Source organism: Bradysia coprophila, unplaced genomic scaffold, assembly GCF_014529535.1.
Source record: "Bradysia coprophila strain Holo2 unplaced genomic scaffold, BU_Bcop_v1 contig_232, whole genome shotgun sequence".
NCBI classification, from domain to species: Eukaryota; Metazoa; Arthropoda; class Insecta; order Diptera; family Sciaridae; genus Bradysia; species Bradysia coprophila.
In genome coordinates, this window is record NW_023503493.1 from 21,136,314 (window position 1) to 21,161,453 (window position 25,140).

General features: G+C 37.2%; 4 protein-coding genes and 1 long non-coding RNA gene across 7 annotated transcripts; 3 read left to right on the forward strand and 2 right to left on the reverse strand.

The window, feature by feature from the left end:
- The first annotated feature begins 85 nt into the window (after window positions 1-85).
- LOC119076240 (protein spaetzle 4) lies at window positions 86-9,805 on the forward strand. 2 transcript variants are annotated; one of them, XM_037182901.1, is made up of 5 exons: window positions 86-631; window positions 7,988-8,943; window positions 9,001-9,086; window positions 9,161-9,253; window positions 9,321-9,805. In XM_037182901.1, the coding sequence occupies exons 1-5, from the start codon at window positions 629-631 to the stop codon at window positions 9,575-9,577; spliced, it is 1,395 nt and encodes a 464-aa protein (XP_037038796.1). In that variant the 5' UTR covers window positions 86-628; the 3' UTR covers window positions 9,578-9,805. The 2 variants fall into 2 exon arrangements, with proteins under 2 accessions (XP_037038796.1, XP_037038797.1); XM_037182902.1 differs by lacking the exon at window positions 86-631 and adding an exon at window positions 7,664-7,733 and having other exon boundaries at window positions 9,321-9,726.
- On the forward strand, window positions 1,760-2,795 carry LOC119076242 (cytochrome b561 domain-containing protein 1-like). Its single transcript, XM_037182906.1, has 4 exons — window positions 1,760-1,957; window positions 2,015-2,207; window positions 2,262-2,408; window positions 2,539-2,795. The coding sequence occupies exons 1-4, from the start codon at window positions 1,808-1,810 to the stop codon at window positions 2,772-2,774; spliced, it is 726 nt and encodes a 241-aa protein (XP_037038801.1). The 5' UTR covers window positions 1,760-1,807; the 3' UTR covers window positions 2,775-2,795.
- Window positions 6,428-23,448, reverse strand: LOC119076243. The gene is made up of 3 exons (XR_005087582.1): window positions 23,308-23,448; window positions 10,917-10,920; window positions 6,428-6,442 (listed from the first exon to the last, which is right to left on the reverse strand). It is a non-coding gene; the product is annotated as an uncharacterized LOC119076243 (long non-coding RNA).
- Window positions 11,720-13,381, reverse strand: LOC119076241 (acetylxylan esterase-like). The gene is made up of 2 exons (XM_037182903.1): window positions 13,137-13,381; window positions 11,720-13,077 (listed from the first exon to the last, which is right to left on the reverse strand). The coding sequence occupies exon 2, from the start codon at window positions 13,034-13,036 to the stop codon at window positions 12,107-12,109; it is 930 nt and encodes a 309-aa protein (XP_037038798.1). The 5' UTR covers window positions 13,037-13,077; window positions 13,137-13,381; the 3' UTR covers window positions 11,720-12,106.
- Window positions 15,123-23,286, forward strand: LOC119076238 (disks large homolog 5). Of its 2 annotated transcripts, XM_037182900.1 has the most exons (10): window positions 15,123-15,220; window positions 15,806-19,671; window positions 20,376-20,511; window positions 20,576-20,979; window positions 21,038-21,149; window positions 21,216-21,435; window positions 21,501-21,739; window positions 21,808-22,040; window positions 22,101-22,326; window positions 22,419-23,286. In XM_037182900.1, the coding sequence occupies exons 2-10, from the start codon at window positions 15,853-15,855 to the stop codon at window positions 22,520-22,522; spliced, it is 5,493 nt and encodes a 1,830-aa protein (XP_037038795.1). In that variant the 5' UTR covers window positions 15,123-15,220; window positions 15,806-15,852; the 3' UTR covers window positions 22,523-23,286. The 2 variants fall into 2 exon arrangements, with proteins under 2 accessions (XP_037038795.1, XP_037038794.1); XM_037182899.1 differs by having other exon boundaries at window positions 21,808-22,326; window positions 22,419-23,150.
- Window positions 23,449-25,140: the final 1,692 nt, after the last annotated feature.

Sequence of the window (25,140 nt, forward strand, 5' to 3'; positions counted from 1 at the left end):
ATGCGAACGCGTTGAGATTGAGAAGTGTTTTATATATCGACAACACGAACGATATAACAATCTTTTCTTTCTTTTTTTTTCTGTTTCTGATTATTCTTCATTTTTTTCCGAAATGTTTTAACAAACGCAACCATCATTAAGTGTTGGTTAATCAAAGTGAAAAGAAGTGATCATCAGGCTGATCGGTTTCGAATAAATTGTTAATAGGAGGTTTTGGGTGAACGGGAACGGTTGTTACACATTTATTTAAAAAATTGATGTTTCGGTTGTATATAATTGTGAAGAGAAATGAAATTTAAGTTGTGATCAGTAGAAGAAAGCTTATACGAAATAAGTTCAAATAAAAAATTAAAATTAATTAAAAATTGTTATCACATAATGTGATGGAATCGACAGTTTGACTGGTGCCGAAAATAATACTAAAAATTATAATTTTGAAATAAAAGTTTTCCAGTTTGTGTGTTTATTGGAATATATTGGAATTCAAAGCTACTTATAAATGAAAGAAATGATTTTTTGTGCAAATTTTAAATATTTCTTGTGTCCAAGTTTTGAAGACTTCGTGTGTCACTTGCAGCAATAATATCGAGTATACTCATTTGGAATAATTATTTCTTCGAAACTAAGAATGGTAAGTGTACACAGAGCATATAACATTGATTCGAGAAACGAAAAAAATTGAATGAAAATCTGTTAAAAGAAAATATCATATAGTCTCGTAACCATATCATTAACCATGCACACCGCAAATTCATATTGATATTCACAAATCGATATGATCGGAGAAAATATATAAATAAAAAGTGTAAACCATAAATCGATCGATAGAATGAAATAAACAAAAACTAAAATCAAAATTGATAGATACCCCAGACATAAACCATACTGTATAGATACACAAATCGAACCTGTTTTGAAATATAAATTTAAATTTATTTCAATTTTTTTTTTTCTACGCAAAAACCGCTTTCTCTGAACAATTTCTTTCTTACGTAAATTTATTTAGCAACGTATACACACCAGCGAAGCATCAATGTCAATAATATAACGATTATACCAGCGATCTTTTATTTGTACAAGAAATTTGAATATAAAGTGCACTTCGGGATGGTGAGATGGAGGCTCGCAGTGTAGAGAATGGCAATACATTTTTATAAAATTAAATGAAATTGGCATTTCTTACTGACATTGAAACCGTAATAATGAAGGAAAAAGGAACGGTTTGAGATCGAGTGAAGGGCCTTTGTTAAAATTTGAAATTAAGAAGACGAAATCTTTCATCGAATGTCTTAGTAATTTGACACATAACCTTAAAAAAATTTAAATTTCTTCAGGCGGGATAAAAAATTTATGTTTTATGATGAAATGGGGTAGTTAACGAGTGGATTTTGTTGGAGAAACGGGTTCAATAGTCTAATTGACTTATCATTTACAAAGTCTTATTTTCATGCCTTCTCAAAGCGATTCAGAAATCGTTAAAATTTTGGATTGATTTTAGGTACAACATCCGGTCAATTTTCATTGTGACAGTCTGAGACTTAGATAAAAGGTAGCTAACCCCATTTGAAATCTGTTAGATTCACAGACATTAGGCAAAACATTCGAGCTTCAAACAATGAACCCGTTGTTACGAAATACGAAATATTACTGCTCGTTATGAAACGTTATCGAACCGACTCATAGCAGACATATAGTGATAAGAAGTACACAAATTTTGGGATACAAATGTTTCGATTATTTATTGACTTAGTAAAAGTATACTGGTCGTCGTACCTAGTCATTATTTCAATCAATTAAAATTTTTACAATGCAAATCGAAACTGCACAAAAGTTGGAATTTTATTTAAATTCTCTGAATCACATTCTGATCGGAGCGGTTTCATTGTATGTGACTTGGTATTGTTATCATTTCGGAATCAGTGCATACACAATGCACGTTTGGCTTAGTATCTTAGCTGTAACATAAAACCATCTCTATTTTGAGAGACACATTTTTATTCAAACGACTTTTTAGTACCAATTATTTATGGCGGAAGCAATTCTAGCCCTATACTCAACGAACTCTTGGTCATTTTTCCATGCACTTAAGACCAAGCGTAACATACATTGGATCATTCAAATATTTGCGACATTATTTGCAATTGTTGGTACAATATGTGTATATTGGGGAAGGCCAACACATTTCATGACTGTTCATTCGGTTACAGGTAATCGTTGAAGAAAAAATAATTTCAATATTTCTGAACAAACACGTAATTTAGGTCTAATTTCATTGATTCTTGTCGTAATTGTTGCAATTAATGGATTACCTGCTTTGTGGTCATTTGAGTTCGGTAAATGGAGCCGAATTCATCCCGTTTATTTAAAACTATTTCACAATCTCATTGGAATATTTGCTTTCATTATCGGTAAGTGAAATGTGGATGAGAAAAAGGAAAAGTCACGTACTGTGGATTGATATTGATGTCGACTTACCTAAACGAAAGTTGTGTGCAAAAGGAAAAATTTTAAACTTTGAAATTGTATGATTTCATGCAGGTATGGTCAGTTTGTACTATGGATATCTGTACACCTATTTCGTAGAATCGGACGAGAAGGACATTAGTCCATGGCTAATTGGAGTGTTATTTGTGACGACGATTTTCTCACTTTTCGGTGCATTGAAATCTCTTCGCACACAGTGTCAAACTGCACATCGTTTGGGATTCAGATTGTTTAATGAACAGAATAGAGATTATCAAGCACAGTTAAAGAATAAAGAAAGTTTTTCGTGAAAATAAAAATGATTTGGTGGATCATCGACGTTTTTAGCCCCGTACGAAGTACGAAGGGGCTTATAGGATTACGATGCCGTGTGTAATTGATGGAATTCGAAGCAGACGGTAAGGGCAAAGTGTTTGCCTATGTTCATAGATGACGAATCCGCAATAAAAATTTGGGCCGTCTGTCTGTCTGTCTGTCACGTCAATATCTTGAGTAAATCAAATCCGATTTCAAAATTATTTTTTTCCTTGAAAGATAGTCAAAATAGTGAGGCTAAGTTCGAAGATGGGCATATTCGGGTCGGCCCTTCGTGAGTTAGGGCCACCTAAGTGATTTAAGGTCTTTTGGTGATAATGGCAAAATAAACGATGGAAATGTAAATGACACGGCAAATGATAGGTATTGTCAATACCAATCCAGGAAAAAAAATCGGGTGAGTGGACCGTGAGTTAGGGCCTTAGAAGTGAAAAGCTACTAGGGCCCTATGTGTATTTTACATAGAACTCAAGTAAATTTAATCCGTTTTTCGTAATTTTTGTTTCATTTGGAAGGTAATCGAACGCCGAATAGAAAGTTGTTGAAAAAAAATTAAATTTGGGTCCTTGGACTAAGGCCACTACTAGGGCCCTATGTGCATTTTACATTGAACTCGAGTAAATTTCATTCGTTTTTCGTAATTTTTGTGTCATTTGGAAGGTAATCAAAGGCCGAATAGAATGTTGTTGAAAAAAAATTAAATTTGGGTCCTCGGACTAAGGCCGCTACTAGGGCCCTATGCGTATTTTACATACAACTCGAGTAAATTTCATCCGTTTTTCGTAATTTTTGTTTCATTTGAAAGATAATCGAACACCGAATAGAATGTTGTAGAAAAAAAAATTAAATTTGGGTCCTTGGACTAAGGCCGCTACTAGGGCCCTATGTGTATTTTACATATAACTCGAGCAAATTTCATCCGTTTTCCGTATTTTTTGTTTCATTTGGAAGGTAATCAAAGGCCGAATAGAATGTAGTTGAAAAAAAAAATAAATTTGGATACTCGGACTGAGGCCGATACTAGGCCCTATGTGTATTTATACTCAATAAATTAAAATTTTAGGGCTATTTGAAATTTTTGTTTTATTTGAAAGGAACGTCGTACGGGGCTTCGTAATTGCGCTATGCGCAATTTCTAAGATGTACACATTACATAATAATTTTACTTTAACCGGCGCATAGCCTTACGGTCAAAGTAGGGTGACAGACGCACTAGGGTCACGTACGCAATAGATATATGGGTTTGTACGGGGCTCAGTCGCAGCAAACGCTCCGACTGTTCTGATGGCTCGTTTTTTTAAATTAGTCAGTGGCCACCCACTATTACATACTGTCCACTTATTCTAACGTTCAATGAATGGTCGTTATCAGCTCGTTACTATAGATGATTAAAATGTACGTGCTATTTGAATCGTTGTAAATTTGAAAAGTCATTTGTATACTTGTATGTAATTTGTAGACACAGTTTGTCCATATTGATGAAACCAAAAATTTTAATTTCAATTATTAACTCTCATAACTGAGGGCTTGGTCTTCAATCTTCTGCCAATCAATGAAAATAAAAGCATCAAACGTCGAAGAAATTTTCCTAAAAATTTGAATTTACTTTCGCAGCCACAAAACAATTTCTATGAAAATGTCGGTCAGCCATCAAATTGTAAAGATTTGTTCATCATCAATATTTTTTGTTGTTAAATTTTTACTGTTTATTTATTTCAAACCGTTTGTTTACACGCTGTGGATGTACCTGTTTTTTTCTTCTTCTTCTTCTTTGTGATAACACAAGCACACCTAACAACCAATTGCGTTTACCTTTAAGTAACACAGAGCCATGAAACCAGTGTTTTCATACCTTTTCTTACAAAAAATGCTACAGCTTTACGTTGTCTTTTCATTTCTTTTCTTTCTCTGCCTAACTTCTTTCGGTATCGATATGTGTAAGTACACAAATGCATTCTCATGGCTTATACATTACACATAAAAGTAAATAAATGAATGCAACAACATACAACAATAAAAAAAAGTAACCAGTAACTGTTTCTTCGCTGATACATTGTGGATTATATTCTTTCTAATCACCCACTTTCGATTATTTTTATTACGGTCGCTGATCTATATCAATCAATGTAAAGACTTACAAATTTCTCTTTATGAAATCATTTACCCGTCATTTCACTTTAACAGACAGAACATATGTATAACTGGTACTAAGCGATGTACATGTGATAGTGCATAATGAGTGCAGCTTAAGGGGACATATAATATTATATATGTGAAATGGAGAAGGATTTCTACAGCTGAAATTAACTTCCAAATGTTGTGGAAAATATGATTTTAATAATAGTTGAGTATCATAAAACTGGGGCACGGTCTCCGGTGAATGACTGTACTACAATGGGGAGATAGACTGTGAGTGATATTACAATGGAAATGTAAATTTTAGCCGCAAGTGGTTTTATGAGATATGTGTTCTGTTTCAGGTCATTTGCACTAACCTCCTCCTTAATAATAATAAACAGGAATGTAGATTTTCCTTGCTTTTGAATTAGTTTTATTCTAAACAGAATAATGGTTTATGTACCACAGCTTTCTTGTTTTCGTTTAGTAGAGTCATTTGTTAAAGGCAAATAGTCAATTTTATTGTTCTAGATGAGAAAAATAAGCTATAAACGCGATAAACGTACGATGTAAATTGCAGACCTGTCAAGAGTAATTACAAAACGTACCTGTGGACAGCCAAACTTGCAACCTTGCGAACGTCAAATGTTTCACGATAATAAATCAGTGAATTTCCGACTTCTGTTAGTTTTACGATATTTTCTACCATTTAATTCATTCCATTTACCATACATTTTGCTGTGTAAGTGAACATATATGCAAATGACTTTGCTTATCTTTATCGTTGTTGTCTAAAAGTCTAATAATTAACCCAAAAACTCCATTTCTTCAATTGATTGAAATAATAAATTGATTTACTAAAAATATGTCCTGCAAACATTGGGGTTTGTTCCTTCGCCGGTAGTAAGAGTTTAGTCTGCTGCAGTTATAGTCTGATAGCAGGTTCATATCACTTCGGATTTTAGACCTTTCACAGACAACAGAGGCGACAAATAAATAATGAGTTCTTTTATAGCAAAATGCATGTTAAGACAAATGAAGTAAAAGATTTCATTTCAAACTGTTGAAAATACAAAGGTCGAATCAAGTACCAGATTCGATATCTTTTCTAGTTCTTTCTATTTGTGAAATTTCAACAATTGCTATTGATACGTAATCTTGTCGTGGTCATATTAACACCAACAACATTTTGCTAACTTTTCTTTCCTTTTCGTATAAACAATTTTCATTTTATTCAATTTTTATTTAAGCCTCATGTTGGAAACTTTTTAGTCCCGTATGAACTATTTGGGATCGTTAGGTTTAATGTATGTAATACTCGTGAAGTAAGAGAGAAGCATTTTCTTATGTCTAGAGATAAACAACCCACAAAAATCAACTGGTTTTTTAAGAATGTTAAATTAATTCGACTACACGAATCATGTCAACTAACCATTTCTATCTTAGAACTGCAATGTCATTTCTTAGTTGTTAAAATATTCATTGCAATGACATATATATCAAATCGTATCCATTTTATCTTGCTCTATTTCCTCGACTATTGGTATTATTACATTTCTGCTTCTAAAAGTAAATTGAAACTAAAACCACTTGAGTAGCAGTAATCGAGACTATTGCAAGAGTAAAAATTGCTCGAAGAAATGAAGGGCGTCCTAACCGGTGGTGGTTGACAAATGAAGAGTGTTGTGACTTTCTTTTATTGATTACGTGAGAGTTTACGAACAAATAAATGTAAACTTCGTTACAAATAATATTCAACATTAAACAAGCGATGTTTGTTTTAATGAAAACGAATTTTTTTTCTTATTATACCTCCACTTTATACCATCAATATGTGATGACTTTAGAAAGTGATTTTTGAAATGTATTAAGTGTTTGTCGCAGGTGAATTTTAAGTTAACATTTTTATTAACAATTTTTTTCCTCTCTTTCTTCTTTCTTCGATACAATTTCTGATTGTTTGCTTGAATGTTGTGTTTAGCATCGAAAGATATTTAGATGGGCTTTTCGAACAATCAACAGTTTTGGACGCATTGAACTTTTACTTTTTAAAATGGTAATGCGTCTGTCGCCATCGATTAATCATTTTTTAATCAAATGAGTCGTTTAGTCATTGCTTGGGTAAGACTAGGGAAACATAGATACGTGATTTTTATAAAAGATTCATCAACTTAGTAGAATATTAAATGATACGTTCAGCCCAAAATAAATTGCAGGAAACATGAAATAGGTTGACGCAAGATGAATAACACATTATAAATAATGTATCACAACGAACTACATTTTGAACCTCGCTTCGAACTCGTGCAAATCCATGTCTTTGGAGAAAATTTATATTTGTTTCTTCGAGAGAAATTATTTTACTCGAGATGGCATTCAGCCTCCTTTTCGATTATACTAAACACAGATATTGCATCATTATAATAATAATATGAGAGAACAAAAAGCATAATGTTATGTTGCTGTGGCTTGGATTACAGCCAAACAAAACTTTTCCATTTTTGCCTTTGGTCATAAAATTGTCCTTAACACAAAAATTAATGAAAATTAGTTTCGAGCATCGTCCTAGTCGAATTCTTATCATCAGATACATCAGGTTGAAGTAAAACCACACAATCGTACAACATTGTCGATTGAGACGTTCTGTGTTATCGCTCAGTTGGACAGGCGAAATATATTTAATCGATTCGAACATATCTTTATAATGTCTAGCGTCGTCATACTAAAGATCGAGCTGAAGGTTCTTTGTGAGGAAAGTCATCGGGAATGTTAAAATTTCCACACCACACTACCAGACAACATATCAACTGATAAGAGTAGAAGAAAATGAAGAACTTTATGTGCTGTAAATTTCTAACTTAAGCAATCAAGTTGCATCTGCTGCTGTAGTACATAAAGACCGTATGTAACTGAGAGTCATAGTGGTAGAGGTAGTTTCTTCTATTGAGAGTGCCCTTGCTGAAAGTAGATTCTTGATTTGTGTCTACTTATTATGCAGTCACACTAACCTGTCCATCCTGCTCGAAATTGCCTTTATTCACATATTTGTAATCTTAACTTTTTTTTTCAGAAACCATCCGCCCTGGCAGTACTGTTGGTAATTTTTCTCCACCGAACCAATGCTTACGGTTTCGATGGGAGCGCATCGTGTAATCCAAAAGCGTCACGGCGAGGTAGAGCACAGTTTTTGGAAAATATTCCTTGTGATTTAACGGTTCAAACGTATTGCAATCAGCCAGGATCGTTGTATCCATGGAATGCTGTACGCCGCTTTGTGCACGAGAATCAAGGGTTAATGCGTCGCATGTACGGTGACGTGAAACATATATCCGTTCTGCGCACCGAAGTGAATAACAACGATATCGAGTTCGATGATGTCGAACAGGCAACGGCCAGATATTCACGGTCCGGTTGGAAGCGAAACAAGTATTTGTATTCAGATGTACAAAAAACCAAAGTGAATAGCGTTGTGTCGGAGCCACACTTTCGACCAACGTCTACTTCACCGAAATCAACAACAACATCATCTTCAACGGCAGCCCCTTCTACAACCGAAATTTCATTTATTACGGACAATGAAGTGGATGCTCCAGACAACAATACCACACTAAATACACCTAATGCAAGCTCAATAAAAACAATTCTGGTTGGGAATGATACTAACGCAGTGAAGGACTATAAAATCCATCAACCGAACGATATCAAAAGTTCTGATAATAAATCGGAAGCAGCGACAATATCCACCACTTTGCGAATATTTTTACCAGCAAAAGTGTCGCAATTGTCTATAACACCTCCGGACTATGACGAAGCGGACTCGACAACAGAATATGGGCAAGAAGATGTAACCAATAACCACCAACAATCAGGTCGGCCAAACGATCAAACAAGTGATAATAACAAAGGAGAAACGATCAGTGATGCTACGCCAAAACAGGCTAACGTAAGACCGAGTGAAAGTATGGAGGGTCAACTGTTTCAGGATGTCGCACCGAAAGACGAACCAATCTACAATTCACGTGGAGTGTAGGTAGTCTATGAAATTAATTGTACCCGTTAATTAACGCTGCCTTTTATCAACAGAAATGCATGTCCCGTAAAAGAGGAGGTAGTAGCTCCATTTTGGGCTAACAATACTCGCGGCGAGGTGCTGGCGTTGTTGAATTTATGTAAGTGCTACGATAAAGAATAACCAATCCATTCAAGCCGAGCAACTAAATGAATTGCATAAATTAACTTTCAGATCCCTTCGAGCAGTACGTTCACTGGGAAAAGTGTACCAATGAAAATAAACAAATGTACTGCCGGGATGGATGCAGATGCGAGCAACAGTACCGTAAGTAAACCTTACAGCATTGCATTCACAGAAATTGATTGACCCAAGATTTTTTTTTTTTATTTAGGACTCCACAGACTGTTAGCATACGATCCGCACAATGAATGCCGTGGAATATTTTCCGATTGGTTCCGATTTCCGTCGTGTTGCATTTGTAAGTGTTACGATATTCCATTGGAGTATCGTGTTACATCGCGCAGTCCACGAAATCTGGATAAAATGCCAATCGATGTGGCACAAGACGAAGTGCAGAAAGCAATCTACGGACATGCAACGGAAAATTGGTATCGACCGAGTGAAGAATTTGATGCCGAATATTTTTGATTTGATTGATTTGGACGTTTGCCTTGTTGAGTGCAAGACCATAATGATAAATCCTAGTCGAAAAGAATATTAAAAAAGAATTTCTTTTTCTTGTAGATAAATTTTGTAAAAAGTTGTTAAATAATTTTGTTTTTAAATGTTGATTTAAGTCGAGAACTTTTGTATTTATTTAAATTATTTTTAAATTAAAATTAAGAATTGAGAAATTAAAAATGTTCATTTGAAAACCCTGAGGTCTCTTCAAAACTAGTAAAATGTTATCCATCTTCAGATAGCTGGATATATTTAATAATTATGGAGTACTCGCAAATCTAGAGCTATCCAGTTCAAGATGATATTACAATTTGAGGTCTTTTACATGTCTATCAATCATTTAAATTCATTTTTTTAGCCCCGTACGAAGTGCCGAAATGCCGTTTGTAACACGTCGAATTGGAAGCAGACAGTAAGGGCAAAGCACTTGGTTATGTTCATAGATGACGAATCCGCAATAAAAAAAGTCCGTCCGTCCGTCCGTCCGCGACCCCTCTAGCTTGAGTAAATCACAACCTTTTTTCAAAATTCTTTTTTTCCCCGATTGGTATCGACAAAAGTAAGGTCAAGTTCGAAAATGGGCATGGTAGGGTCGGCCCCTCCAGAGCTAGGGCCCTATAGGTGTTTTTCAGTCTTTCGACGATATCTACCGAAATACGCACGCAATACCTGCTTGTGATATATCAAATGAAAGGTATTGACGAGTAGAACAAAGTTGCTGAACATTGTTTTTGGATAAGATGCAACGTGGGCTTGTTGGGAGGGCTCAAAGGTCGTTACTCGGCCCTAAGTGTTTTTTGCACATTAATCGAGTCAATCTCATCCGATTTTGCTAGTTTTAGTTTTTTATGGAAGGTAATTGAATACCGAAAAGAACGTGACGAAAAAAGTTTCAAATTAGGGCCCTTGGACTAAGGCCGTTACTCGGCCCTAAGGGTTTTTTGCACATAAATCGAGTAAATCTCATCCGATTTTGGTAGTTTTTGTTTCATTTGAGAGATAATTGAATGCCGAATAGAATGATGGCGAAAAAAGTTTCAAATTTGGGCCCTTGGACTAAGGCCGCTACTCGGCCCTAAGTGCTTTTTGCACATAAATCGAGTAAATATCATCCGATTTTGCTAATTTTTGTTTTATTTGAGAGGTAATTGAATACCCAATGGAAAGTTGGCAAAAAATTTTGGGTTTCTAAAATAATGTCGTAAATTGTTGGTTTTATTTGAAAGGCACTTCGTACGGGCTTTCGTAATTGCGCTATGCGCAATTTAAAAAATGAACAGTTTCAGTAAATTTGACAATGCCCAACTTGACTTGCATTTTGGTAACAGACGCATTAGAGGGTTGTAGACGTATTAGGGTTCCGGGCTTATTAGGGCTACGGACATATTATGGTTGCGGACGAAATAGGATTACGGGTTGTACGGGGCTAAGTCGCAGCAAACGCTCCGACTGTTCTGATGCCTTGTTTATTAAAGTATTTGTTTTTGTTCATATAGATAATTTTATCTAGATTGCTCTGGATTTGCGAGTAGAACGACCTCGATGCAAAACTCTTTCATCAAAATTTAGTGTACAGGATCAAGCATGGCATATTTGGTATCGTTGTAAAGGTAAGACCCCAGACTATCACATAAGCATCACATTGATATGCAATAAACCTACCAGAAATGTATAGAAGGGAAGGGGCCAAAGTTTACCGAGGGTAGCCTAAAAGTACAATTTCTGAAAATGTAACAGTGAACTTCGATTCAAAAATATTTGTTTAGCCATTCGAAAGGGTTTTCAAAACTAGTCTGGGATTACCATTTAGAGGCTACCTCAGTTACTTCGTAAGGGAGATATCAGTCTTTCAACATGCTGCAATTTTGACTTTCAGCTGCTATTGCTCTATGACGAAAATGTCGAGAGCAATAATTTTTACACTGTAAGTCTTAGAATTTGTCCCTCTATCAATTCCGATGTCAGTCTCAAGTCCTCAGTGTTTCACAAGCCCTGGCTGACGCTGGTGCTGGTTCTCAGAAACAGCACAGGGGATTTTTCTAAAACTTGTTTACTTGAATAGCACTTCCTTGCCCCAACTCACTTATGAAAAAACCCGGGATGTTAACTTACACTTTTATTTAAAGTTCGTTCAGCCCCACCGTGATTGCTCTTAAATTGTTGTGGTTCTTCGTATGGTACAATTGAAGTTACCAGTACCAGTACCAAGGACGAAATTTATTTTTTAGTTCAAATGCGATAAAAAATGGGACACTATAAGAACTCTTTTACTTTGGAAATCGTGAATTCTTTTCATAACATATTTAGTGTCCAGCCTCATTGTTTTCGCTTAAAACTGATAGAAATGTCTTAAAAATAATTTTGTAGTCAAAATTCAAGCCATATACGATTGTAACTTAATTGATTTGGCCTTACTGTACTTTTGCGCTTCGTCATGCACAGAGTAAGTACCCAACAAAAAGTGCACACTGAAACAATTGCCACGATATTTCGAGTCTATTCATTTTTAAAAAATCCGTTGACTTTCGCCCAAATTTCAAATAGCTTTGGCCATACATGTTCTGGCGTTCCGGGTAATCCTAAGCCCCATCCATGACCTCCTGTGGTAAAGAGGTGCAGTTCAGCAGTGACATTATATTTTCGCAGAGCACCAAACATGAGCTTGCTGTTTTCAACATTTGCAATAGGATCGTCAAGAGCATGGGCCACAAATGTTGGTGGAGTTTGATCGTTGACGTGCAATTGAACTGAATAATGTTCCTGCTGTCTTCGTTTAGAGTGTTTCCCAAGAATCTCTTCCTCTGCGTGGGTATTGTTGTAAGGTGGCAGCATGGTGATGACAGGGTAAAGCAGAGCGGCAAAATCTGGACGTGCAGAAAGTCTATCATATGAATCAGTTGGTGTGTAGAATCGATTGGCTGGTTCAGTCTGGATCAAACCGGCTAGGTGGCCTCCAGCTGAAAATCCCATGATGCCTATCTTATGGTCATGAATGCTTAACTTTGTAGCCATATTTCTAATAAGCCGGATTGCTCGTTGGCCGTCTTGAAAAGGTACATCAACTGACGACCATCCTTCAGAGGGTAAACGGTATACCAATTCGAAAGCAGTTACGCCTATCGACACCAGCCATCTTGATGCTGGGGTTCCCTCCTTTCCTAATTCTATAGACTTGTAGCCACCTCCGCTGATCACCAGCATGGCAGCACCATTTGGATTTTCAGGCGTGTGCACAATTAGACGGGGCTTAGCAATGTTACTATGTATTCCAGTTGATGTAACTCGTTCAGGTCCTGATGGGCCGGGACCATTTGGAGGTTCGTCTTGCCACAGTTCAATCTGAACGATTTCGCTTGTAGTTTTCATTACGTGAACCACATTTGCAGTTATAATAATAGCAAAACAAATCCCATGTCTAATATACATTTTGCAACAAGAAATAAGCTTCGGTTCGATAAATTATTTTTCTGTAACAAGAGTAAGCATTTCTTGTATTCGAAACGTTTTTCTTTGACTTTATATTTACTTAAATGAGGTCATAGAATCATAGAAACAAGCGTCTGATGTTTAACTTTATGCAACTAGAACAAATTCACTCAGTCTGTGCATCTACTTGATCTATACTTCGATATCGATACCCAACAGTTGTGATTACTGATTACTTTTGAATGACTTTATTTACAACGACGCACTTGCTCACAAACAATTGTTATCGAATGAATATTCTGATAATTCTACTAAATACCTACACTTGCGTGTAAAGGTAATGACTTCATATTCAACACTGGTTGATGTCTAAAGATTCACTCTGAAAGAAAACTCTTCAGGTAAATAGACTTACAATTATTTGTTTGTAGTTGTGGCACTAAAATTAACAGACTTCTCTCGTCTTATTACCAGTTGGCATTCAGCGTTATTTAAGTATTCGAAACATATTTTATCACGACGAGGAAGTATTTGAACAACCTGATGTTCTAGATTCTCTTTCAGTGCTATATTGTGATTTATGACTTCGAAACCCCTAGTAGTCATAAATTATAGAAACCTGTTTTAAGTAGGAATCTCTTACCTTAAAAGGAAACTGGAAAGGATCGTTGTTTAAAAGTAAACGGAGAGATAAATACACCTTAATCTCACAGAAATAGTCTCTACGGTAGATTACTGATCTGATCAATGTTAACAAATATGGACCATATCAATGCACTCCAATAACAGGCTTCTGTTCTCGTGCATGTTCTTGGAGTGCAATATCCTACGCGCTATTTCTAGAGTTTACAGTTAGATCCATTTCAAAAGATTAAATTTATTAATCATGATCTGAAGATTGACCAGTTCCTAGCCGTAGTTCGCAACACTTTTGGTGACCATTTTCTCAACAAAATAATAAAAAAAAGTTGTCATACGGACCCTGATAATTAATAAGCAATTACTGCATACTATAGGTTTGTTCCAAGTAACTGTAAACACGAACTTTGACAACCCGAACCACGACAATTTCATCCATAGCAACGTCGCTTACGTGATATTTCATACAAATCGAGCAACGTCGCCTACGCGATTTACACAGAGATATTATTGAGGCTATGGTTCTGGTATGAAAATGAAATCAAATGAACACTGACATAAATTGAATTAATTTTATTTGTAAAATAGAGATTGTAGATTTGAGCACTACTTCACAGGACCGTCAATGATTGACGCTGTCGGCAAGTCGGTCTTCTGTCACTTCACACGAACAATATTTTCATTGACAATGTGATCTATGTAACATAAGATTTTGATTTTTAAATTTCGTATCTCAAAATTCAGACTCGAAGGGAATGCCATCTTCGATTTTGGCAAGAGTGACGAGAACAATTTCGGTATTCTATAAGGCTAATAGATATATTTCAGGTCTAGTTTATTTTACTCCGCCGTGGTTACTTCCGAACTTCAGCTGCGAGGTCGGCAGTAATGACACATCTACATATCGCAAATCGCAAGCACGTAATAAAATGAAAATCGGCTACGCCTCGATCGGTAAATTTCACACAAGAAGTACTATAGAGTGTTTAAGTGAGACAGATGGAGAAACGACAACCTATATTGTTCCATCTCGGGGTCTGCTGTCAGATTCTGTTAGACTGTTATGATCAGAGCGAGAAAACCGAAGACTAGTTATTGTAACTTGCCTTGGGGTACTTGTCAACGTATTTGCTTCTCTTTCAACGTGGTACGTTGCGAGCGAGAGGACAGAAGACCAGTTTATTTTAACTTGCCTTGGGGTACTTGTCAAAATATCTTCTTCTCTTTCATCATAACACTCTATTGTATTATCGATGACAGAAGACCCCTAGTTGATTTTCCATCTCATTCTACTTAAACACCGTATTTATCCATCATTTGTCCCATTGGTAAGTAATGTACCATTCCTCGAACCAAGCAGAAAAATTAACGTAAAAATTATTCCCGAGACACCAAACATTTTCCCTATCAGAAAATGTTTGACAGCACCGACAACACTGAACATTTTGCAGCCAACTTGACGGAAATATCATTCAATGAAAGGTAATGGAGTAAGAAAAGTTATGATGGGCAAAATTAAGTAAAATCTTCCAAAAAATTCAATTGGTAAGTGCATAATCGTCTGTACATTAGTGTTTTAATATTCCATTCGATGGCAATTAGAAAATAAACCGGATAATAGGCAGTGAATAGACCTTTTTGTCGGTCAATTTTGTGTGTACACTTTCAACCAATTTCTGAGAATTACCTACGTACGTCAATAGCACAAAAACATGTCGAAGAAGGAAATATCTTTTTTTTGAATCTTTTTGATTAAGAAGCAGCAATAGTGCAGTGATTTTATGGGAACACGTCAATTGAATGTTCCTTTCAATGAATGTGAATCAAAGGCTTAAGTAAGGGTTAGGAGTGTTTTAGAAGGGTCTTACTGCTCTTAGTAAACATTCGACACAAACCAAGTTTTTTCACACTCTAGTGGAGTTGCTTAAGATTCAAAGTTTATTCACTTGTGCGATGTATATTTAATTGAAAGGAAAATACACGAAAAAAAATGTAATTAGTGCATGCAACAGAAGGTATATTTTCCATTAGCATTGGTTGATTGTGTTAAAGTTGTTTGCTTTCGGTACGTAACGAATCAATTTTCTAAAGTGAAATCTAATAAATTATTCGCTTTCGGTTCAATTGCAGGAAAATAGCAAACTCCCCAACATAAGAACGAACCACTTTTCTGAGAAATGGCCTCCGGGGATCTGTCGTTGACCAGCAACAGCAGCCAAGACAGTAGCCATGAGTTTAATTTTGAACGACCCCGGAAACCTTCAAACGACAGCATCAAAGATTTGGAATCGGCCAAACAGCAATACGATCAGGCAATCATCGAACTGAATTCGCTGCGTGTGCAACAGAATGATAGTAAATTACGAATGGAACACATTATGGAACAATTGGAATTCTATCGGGAACAATATATGGCCGCGATGAATCAAGTGGAACAGTCAGCACAGGAGGGCACAAGTCTGCGAACAAAGTACACGGACTTGTCGAACGAAAATGTCCGATTGCAGCAGCGGAATCATCATTTGGAAAAGAAACTGTCGCGTTTCGTTGAGTCGATGAAAGATAATTCGGTCAAAGATAATGGCAACAGTCAGGCGTGTGCATTCGTCGAACAGTACAATGATTTGAAGAAAAAGTACGATCTAGTGCGTGTGGAATATGATAAGCTGAATGCGGAAATGGAAAAGTGTAAAAAGCTTTGCTCGGATTTGTCGCGGGATCGCAATTCATTGGCGTTGGAAAAGGACGATTTGAAACAGCAGTTGTCGAACGCGTTCGAGCAATTGAAGACTTCATTACGTGAGAAAAGTGCTTATCGAGAAGCTAGAGACAAATTGATCGAACAGCATGACACTGACATTAAGGAAATGACCCAATTGATGCAGTCTAGGGCTGAAGAATTGCGAAGAGTGACTGGCCAACGTAATGCTGCCGAGCAAGAGCTTCGAACGATTTTGGCGGAACGGAAAGGCGTGTTAGAGGAGAACCAAAAGCTGAGCGACGATTTGTCTGCAGCAAAGGAGAAACTGGAAAAGTACTACAAAGACGACAAGAAGTTGACCTACGAAAATGACAATCTGAAAAGAGAAATCGAATCGGTTCTCCGTTACAAGGACGATTTGGCTAAAGAGTGCAGTGTTCTTCGTGAAAAGGTTGAGTCGAAAGATTTGCTAAAGAGTCGTGACAGCAGCTGGAGCAAAGACATTTCATCGGTGGATGGGAAAGGATTAAGCGATCAGCATGCATTGGATTTGGAAACGGCAAACGAGGAAATCGAAAAATTGCGGAAAAGTTTGGAGCGTGCTATGGCAGAGATTGAAAAGGCAACGCTAGACACAGAGGTTTCGAAATGCCGACGAGATTGGGCAATAACTGAGCGCGAGAAAATTGTCCAAGAACGGGACAGTGTTAAAGGATTGTGTGATAAGTTGCGGAAAGAGAGAGATACAGCCATCTCGGATTTGCTGGCAGCAATCAGAGACAGTGAAAAAATTAAGAAGCAAAAAGACGAGGCGTGTCGTGAAGTGGAACGTATACGCGAATCGTTTGAATCGCAGTTGGGCAATTCGCGACGAAATATACGCTGGAGCTACAATCCGTACGATTTGGAGCTGCTGCAGAAAAATGATTCAGAAATGATTGAATTGGACGTTAGTGGCATTGGCGTTGATGACATTGGCATCGTGTTAGAGGGTGGCCGCGATGATTCACAGAATCGAGTTGATTCCGGCGTTGTTGTCGTCAGTGTCAGTCCGGACTCGATTGCGTACGGAAAATTGCGTCCGAACGATTGCATACTTCAGGTGAATAATTTGGATTGCACCTCTATATCGAAACGAGTTGTGCTCGAAACCATTCGCACTAGTGGTGGCAGATGCATAGTCATTGTGAAGCGACCAAAGGTTAACAAACCACACATGTATGCGGTGAATTTGAACATGAATTCAAACAATCGAAATCACGGCTTGACCCTGGAAACGGGCGTATTCATTTCAAAAATAATGCCAGGCTCGTTAGCAGCTAAAGAAGAAGACTTGTCAGCAGGTGATCGTGTGCTCAGTGTGAACAGCAAAACAATGGAAGGTGTTAAAACGGCTAAGGATGCAATGTCATACCTTGATGACAATCGTTCCGATGCATTGACAATCATAGGACTCAAACAAGTGGCGCAATCGTTTGATACACCGATCAGCAACAGGACTAAACACAATCGAATGATTAATATATGCACCCAGACTGATGAACGATATAGTTCGGAGTTTGACACAAACAGAAACTTCATCGCAGGCAGTTCCAAATCAACGTCCAAAATATCCGAAATGATCAACAAATTCAAAGGCAAGATGAATATTCACGGACACAGCAATCAGAAAGGCAGTACAGTATCAGAAAGCGATAGCCTCTGTCAGGAAAATGATGCTATTGCCGTATTAGACCTTGTATTGAACAACGAAAATAGTTCCGGCAAAAGTAAAGACAATTTGTTTAAGCGTTCGAAACGATCGAAAAAGGACAGCTCTAAGGATGTGAATAAAAACCTGGGAACGTGGCCACGTGCAAACATAATGAACGCTGGTCGTGACGATCATCAAACAATTACACAACGTAAAAAAGAACGTCCACCGCTAACACTGTTTCCTGGTCCAGTTACATTAGGTGACGAGATTGATAAGCCAAATTTATCGAAACGAGATCCACCAACGGCAGCAAGATCATCGAGTGTTGCAACGAATAGCAATCGAAACTCTAATCCGATACCATTTCACATCGTCTATCCATCATCGAATCGATATTCTGCTGTAATCGATCATGAGCCGATGCTGTTAGAACACCAAAACACGAAACCCGTTCCCGTACCAAATTTGTCGAATACCCTGGGACGCAATCAAAATATCATTGACACTGTACACCCGTACCGTCATCATCATCCGAACAGACTAAGTCTAAATCTTACACAAGCGGCTGAACCATTTTCTGCTTGCTTCTACAACCCGAATAATCGATCCAAAACGATAGATAACGCCACGAAACCGTTCCAGCAGACGTCGTTGGAGTTTAGCATGAAAAACTCAAACGAATCCGTTCTGAGTGCAAAAAGTCCGGTAACGTCGCTAGATTTCAAACCGCGGTCCATGCAGAGTCCACAAGATTTAATTTCGCTTAAAAGTCAAACATCGGCCGACTCGGTTTTATCGCCAAAGTCCCCGCCATCAATGGAATTTTCAATTCGGTCGTATCCGAAAGAATCCATGGAATATGGATTTCCATACAAGCGTAATGTTGGCAAATATCCTAGTGATAGCGACAGCATCGGCATGGACATCATACCGACCAGTAATAGTGTACACACAAATACATTGCTTGCATATTCATCACATCCACGAGCCTTAACATCAACGAATCGAGTTCCACCCAGAGTATTCGGTCAAACATCTCATTTACATCCACACCATCCACATTCAATCCGTCAAACTAGTCCACTAACGCTACTACAATCACATGATCAAATTGCACTAAGAGATCGAACTGAATTGGAGTATGGAATGCACTCCCAAATGTCTTCCATGGATATGGATTCGTATGGCCAGCGCGGTACAAATAAAAAGAAAACTGCACGTGAGCGGGATTCGGTTTACAGCATCGAATTCGGCACGTTTCCTCGCAGCAAAGAGAACCAACGCATCCTGATACCGTCGAATCCAAGTGTTATCAAAGGAAGTGGCGTTAAAAACAGCACCGGATCGATTGAACATGGCAGCGAAAGAGGATCGCCGATGCCACCAGCTTTTCAAGTGGAAGTTCTGAGCCGAGTGAACGACAAACGGAACTCAATGCCAAACTATTGTTTCGGACAAAAACCGAACTGGGAACCTGGTGACTTGAGACGTGTAACAATTGACAAACTTGACAAGCAGTTAGGCATAACGATCTGCTGCAACAATAATGGCGGAGGTATATTCGTTTCGACGGTCACGGAAAACAGTATTGCTAGTCAGGTGAGTCGTTTTTTTTCCTTTTTCTTTAGCCTCAGTCTACGTAGCCCCAGTCTATTGCCAGCTCTTATCGTGAAAAAATTGAATTTTTTAAAGAATTGTTACTCCGAAATATGTATTCAGTGCATGATGAAGGGTTTCAATGGTTGAAATTTTAATTTAACTCGACGATTTAGATCAATTGTTGCGTTGGACCGTTTGTAGAAGAAAAGATTTGAGTGCCATTGCTTGGTTTCATAGTATCTGCGATCACATTCAAGCGATCTGATTGATGTCTCACTGTCATATCCAGTCAATTCAGAAGCGTCTGAGTTCGAACAATAATTTGGATTAACGAAATGCATTTTTACGACACTGCCAGCGAAATTCCTGTTATTGTAATTTTCCAAGTCTTTGTTAAAGGTCTGCGCAACGGCACCGAAATTGTGGTGTGCATGCGATTCGTTTTCAGGAGAATTGTTCTCAATGAACGAAGCCTTTCTTAGCAAATTGTCTAATTGTTCGCATGAATGTGAATTTAAGTGTCCTTTCATTGAATTTAGTGACTTGGTTGAACCATTCAATTTAGTATCTTGAATTTGGGACATTCCGGTGACTCGAAAAATTTGAGTTTCTTAAAATGCGATGTTGCAAGGCTACTGGGGTGGCTATCATTTTTAATGTTCGAACGGAATAGTAACAAAAAAAATCTCTTTTTGTCCTTGTAGGCCGGCCTTCAAATCGGTGATCAGTTGCTTGAATTTTGTGGAATTAACATGAGATCAGCCACTTATGATGTGGCTGCAAAGTTTTTACGTCAGTGCGGTAATTCAATCACGATGCTCGTGCAATACAACCCAGACAGTAAGTGTACCAACGTACAGTCATTCTACGAACGTTTGCTCAAAATGCGATTTACCATTTCCAGAATATGATGGAAACATCATTCATGCGTCCGAAGATGACAGTGTCAGCCGATCAGGTTCTCCAACGCCTCGGAATAGTCCTCGGCCGACTCGATCGTTATTAATGACCAATGAGCCGAACGTCGGCAAGCAATCGTCGCCGCAAATTCCACAGCTTTCCTTGCTACCACATCAAATGAAGAAGCAGAAATTTGCGGACAGTTTGGAAAATCAATCTGAATCGAGTTTACCCGATTCAACGTCTGACATTTTCGAGGCCGATCCTCGGAAGATAACGATGAACACGAAGAACAAAAGCACGAATCTTGGAATAAGTTTGTTGGGAGGTAATGCGGTCGGAATTTATGTGCATGACGTGCAGAAAAACTCTTTAGCGGAATCGGCAGGAATGCGAAAAGGAGATCAGGTAAATGGAAATGTAAAAGGAAAGAGAAAAGAGAAGTAAAAACAAAATGATTTTTCAGATCCTTGAGTATAACGGGGCTGATTTGAGGAGAGTAACAGCTGAACACGCAGCTAATGAAATATCGAAACCAGCAGAGAAAGTGACGGTCATTGTGCAATATAATTTGAAAAGTAAATTCATTTCCGTTTCGTCGATTTTCACATTCTCCTAACTTCCATTTAACTTTTTACGAGCAGAATTTAATAAAATCAAAGATGAAGCTGGTGACTCATTATACATACGTGTGGGATTTGATCGCACAGGTGATCTAGGCGAAGGTGAACTGAGATTCGTCAAAGACGATGTTCTCTACGTTGATACGACAATTTTCCGTGGTGTATTCGGCCAGTGGCGTGCATGGAAATTGGACGAATATGGTCATCGGCTGGAGTGCGGTATCATACCGAGTCAATTAAAGTAAGTCAACTGCCCTCCGTGCTTATGCATCGAGAGACCTACTAAATAAAATCTTTGCGTTTCAGGGTGGAAGAAGAACTGCGACTGTTGGGTGATGTGACAGATGGGGATAGTACAACGAGACGTGGCAGCACATCAGCTCGTCGTTCATTTTTTCGACGAAAGAAGCATCCGAGAAGTTCGTCTCGTGATTCGAAGGAGCTAGCCAGCTTCAGTAACACACAGTTGAGCTGGTTCTCAGACTCAGGAATGCTCAGCGAAGAAGGCACAATACCCAGTTATCAACGAGTGGAAAGATTAGATTGTAATACAATTTTGAATGCAATTTGTCGGACTGATGAAGCATCTAAGTTTTTTTGCCATTGTTTTCAGATTCCGTTTGTCGACCCGTGCTTATCCTGGGACCATTGTCTGAGTGTGTTGCCGATAAAATGATAAAAAATGACTTTCCGCAACAGTTTGAACGTTGTCTGATGACCAAAATGAACTGTTCACAAGATGCGATGGAGAAGGGCCTGCAAAATAACATTTTGATTGATTACCGTAAGCGGGACAGTATTTACGAGTGCACAACCGTGCAGGCAATTCGTGATATATGCGATAAGGTAAGAGTAATGCGAAAATCTGATCGATTTGTTATGTTGAACGACAAATTTCTGTCACAGAATCGACACTGTATCATTGATGTATGCATATCAGCCGTCGAACGACTACATCGTCTGCAAATATTTCCAATTGTCTTATTGCTCCATTTCAAATCGGCTAAACAAATCAAAGAAATCCAAGAAAAAGACTCACGTTATCCCACTGAAAAGATAACGTTGAAGGCAGCTAAGGAGATGTACGAACATGCACTGAAACTGGAATCAGACTATCGTCACTACATATCAGGTAAGGGCGTTGTTCAGATGTTGACACACAGCATGTGTCGCAATACTTTCATCACAAAATAAAAAAAAAATGAAATTTTCTCTCGTTTACAGAGGTTATATATGGTGCCAATATTACACATTTGAGTACACAAATTAAAGCTGCTGTTGACAAAGAACAAACTAAAGTGCTGTGGGTACCCGTATCGTCACAATAAGTGTCGTTTAAAAACTGTATTTGCTATGCCTATCCTGTTGAGTAACACTTTTCGCGTTTCCGAATGTCTGTCATGACTTTGAAATTAAAACTCGGAACAGAATAGGTTTATCTGAACCGAAAGCAACTTAAATTTGATATGATCAATTTTGATCTGACGTTAATGGATCTGGCAGGCTTCCAGAAACTTATTTGTGAAAAATTACCTTTTAAATCTGTCCTAACCGGATTGAATAGAACCAGATTCAGGTCAGGTTCATTTTCTAAAATCACCGGACCATAACGTTCAGGTTAACCCGGTTTTTGGCCTATTCCGAGCTTTTGTTGCTTTCGGGTAAAATTTCACGAGTCATTTATATTCAGCAGAAGTATATTCGTAAGAAACTAGAAGTTAAACTGACATTCAAACAGAATAATTCTTAAACGAAAACGGGTTCCAATAACCTAGTGCCTTAGAATATTTGTGACTAAATTTGTTAAAATTTCGTTTGTGTGAGGCAGTTTTTTTTAATAAAAAAAATTTTTTCGCTTTTCGGTTTTTGATCGACCAAAATTTTTGTAGCAAAAAAAATGTGAGACAAATGTCAATTTTCGGATTTGTTTTATTCTTAAACAAAGTTTCAAGAAGATAAACGTAAACAAAAGTGCCTTAGATTTGTATTAACAAATTTCAAATTAAAACTATTTTAATGAGCGCGTAATTTATTTATTTAGAATTGTAAGGAATTATAAAAATCATCTATTGAGAATGAGAAATGAAACAAAACAAAAAAATATTTTGAACACGTATACATATGTTATTGGTAGCAATGGATCAATTTAGTTTTATATATACAACCGGAGAGATAATGTTGCTAAAAAATTTACAATTTTTTTTGTCTTTAACGTATTTTCAATTAGAAAATAAATCACGCACAAGTTTGATTAAAAACATTCTTAATTTGTATTTCTATGATGATACCATATGCTGACTATTCTGCCCGATACTCCTCACCCATTACTACCATCGGATGGATTCAATGTTTTCATATGTTTACTTCATAGATTAAAATGAACTTGGACAATGGCTTTCAAAAAGAGCATCGGCTAAAATTAAATATTTTTAATCCGAAGTGACTATTGGCAGGCGCCTGCCAATAGTGAAAATATTATTAAAATGACTATTGGCAGGCGCCTGCCAATAGCCAAAATATTGTTAAAATGACTATTGGCAGGCGCCTGCCAATAGCCAAAATATTATTAAAATGACTATTGGCAGGCGCCTATCAATAGTTTTTCTTATAGAATTTTGACTATTGGCACAGACGATAATTTAAAAAAAGAAATTCCTATTCTCATTACGTATTCTAGAGCTTTCGAAACCAAATATTATTAACGACTTTATAACAGAATATTAATTAGATCAAATAGTCAGTTATATTAACCTTTAATGAATCATATGGTTCAGGCATGTGTTTTGTTCCTACTTAATCCTTCTACAGATTGTGTGAGGGAGAAGTTTAGTCTGATACAACTAAATTCATTCTACAAAAGTTCTACAAACTTTACAATGAAATAGTTTTGTTTGTTCCTACCGAATTCATCTCTCTACATACTGAGTAAAGGTGTTGTTCGGTTTGTTCCAACTTCCAACTGAATTCATCCTTCTACAAACTGTGTAAGGAAGGACTTTGGTTTGTTCCTACCGAATTCATCCTTCTACAATTTGTGTGAGGAAGGAGTTTGCTTTGTTCCTACTAAATTCGTCCCTCTACAATTTGTGTGAGGAAGGAGTTCGGTTTGTTCCTACTGAATTCGTCCTTCTTCAAACAGTGTAAATAAAGAGTTTGGTTTTTTTCATTCTCCTACAAACTGTGTAAGGAACGAGTTTGCTTTGTTCCTACTGAATTCATCCTTCTACAATTTGTGTGAGGAAGGAGTTTGGCTTGTTTCTACTGAATCCATCCTTCTACACACAGTGTCAATAAAGAGTTTGGTTTTTAATTCTCCTACAAACTGTGTAAGGAAAGAGTTTGATTTGTTTCCACTGAATTCATCCTTCTACTAACTGTAAAAGGTAAGAGTTTGGTTTGTTCCAAATTTACTCATCCGTTTACAAACTGTGTGCAGAATGAGTTTGGTACTGAATTCATACTTTTTCAACTTGAATAAGGAAGGTTTCTGTATTCTGATTGATCAACTGAATTCATCCTTCTACAAATTGAATGATGAAGGTGTTCGTTTTTTTTACTGAATTTATCCTTTGACGAAATACGCCTCATTTCGTCATTTTGTTGGACCTTGACCAAAGGTCACTTCCTCAGAATGTGCGAATAGCGAAGAAGAGGCTATTCGTATGTACATACATTGTGCGAATAGTCACTTCATAATATGATGAGATGACGAATAACGCGAAAGCGATACATAGACAAAAAGTACTAGCAGAAAAATTCTAGGTTCCAATGGGTCATCTCTAAACTGATCACAGCATATGCTGTGTCGTCTTCATTAATCTAGTACAAATAGTATATTACATTGGGTGCTGCGAAAGTCATACACTGCATGAAGTACCAATTTTGTGTTACGAGACGAACTCACAAGTGTGTATTTAAGCAACAAGGTTAGCTGATTGTCATTATC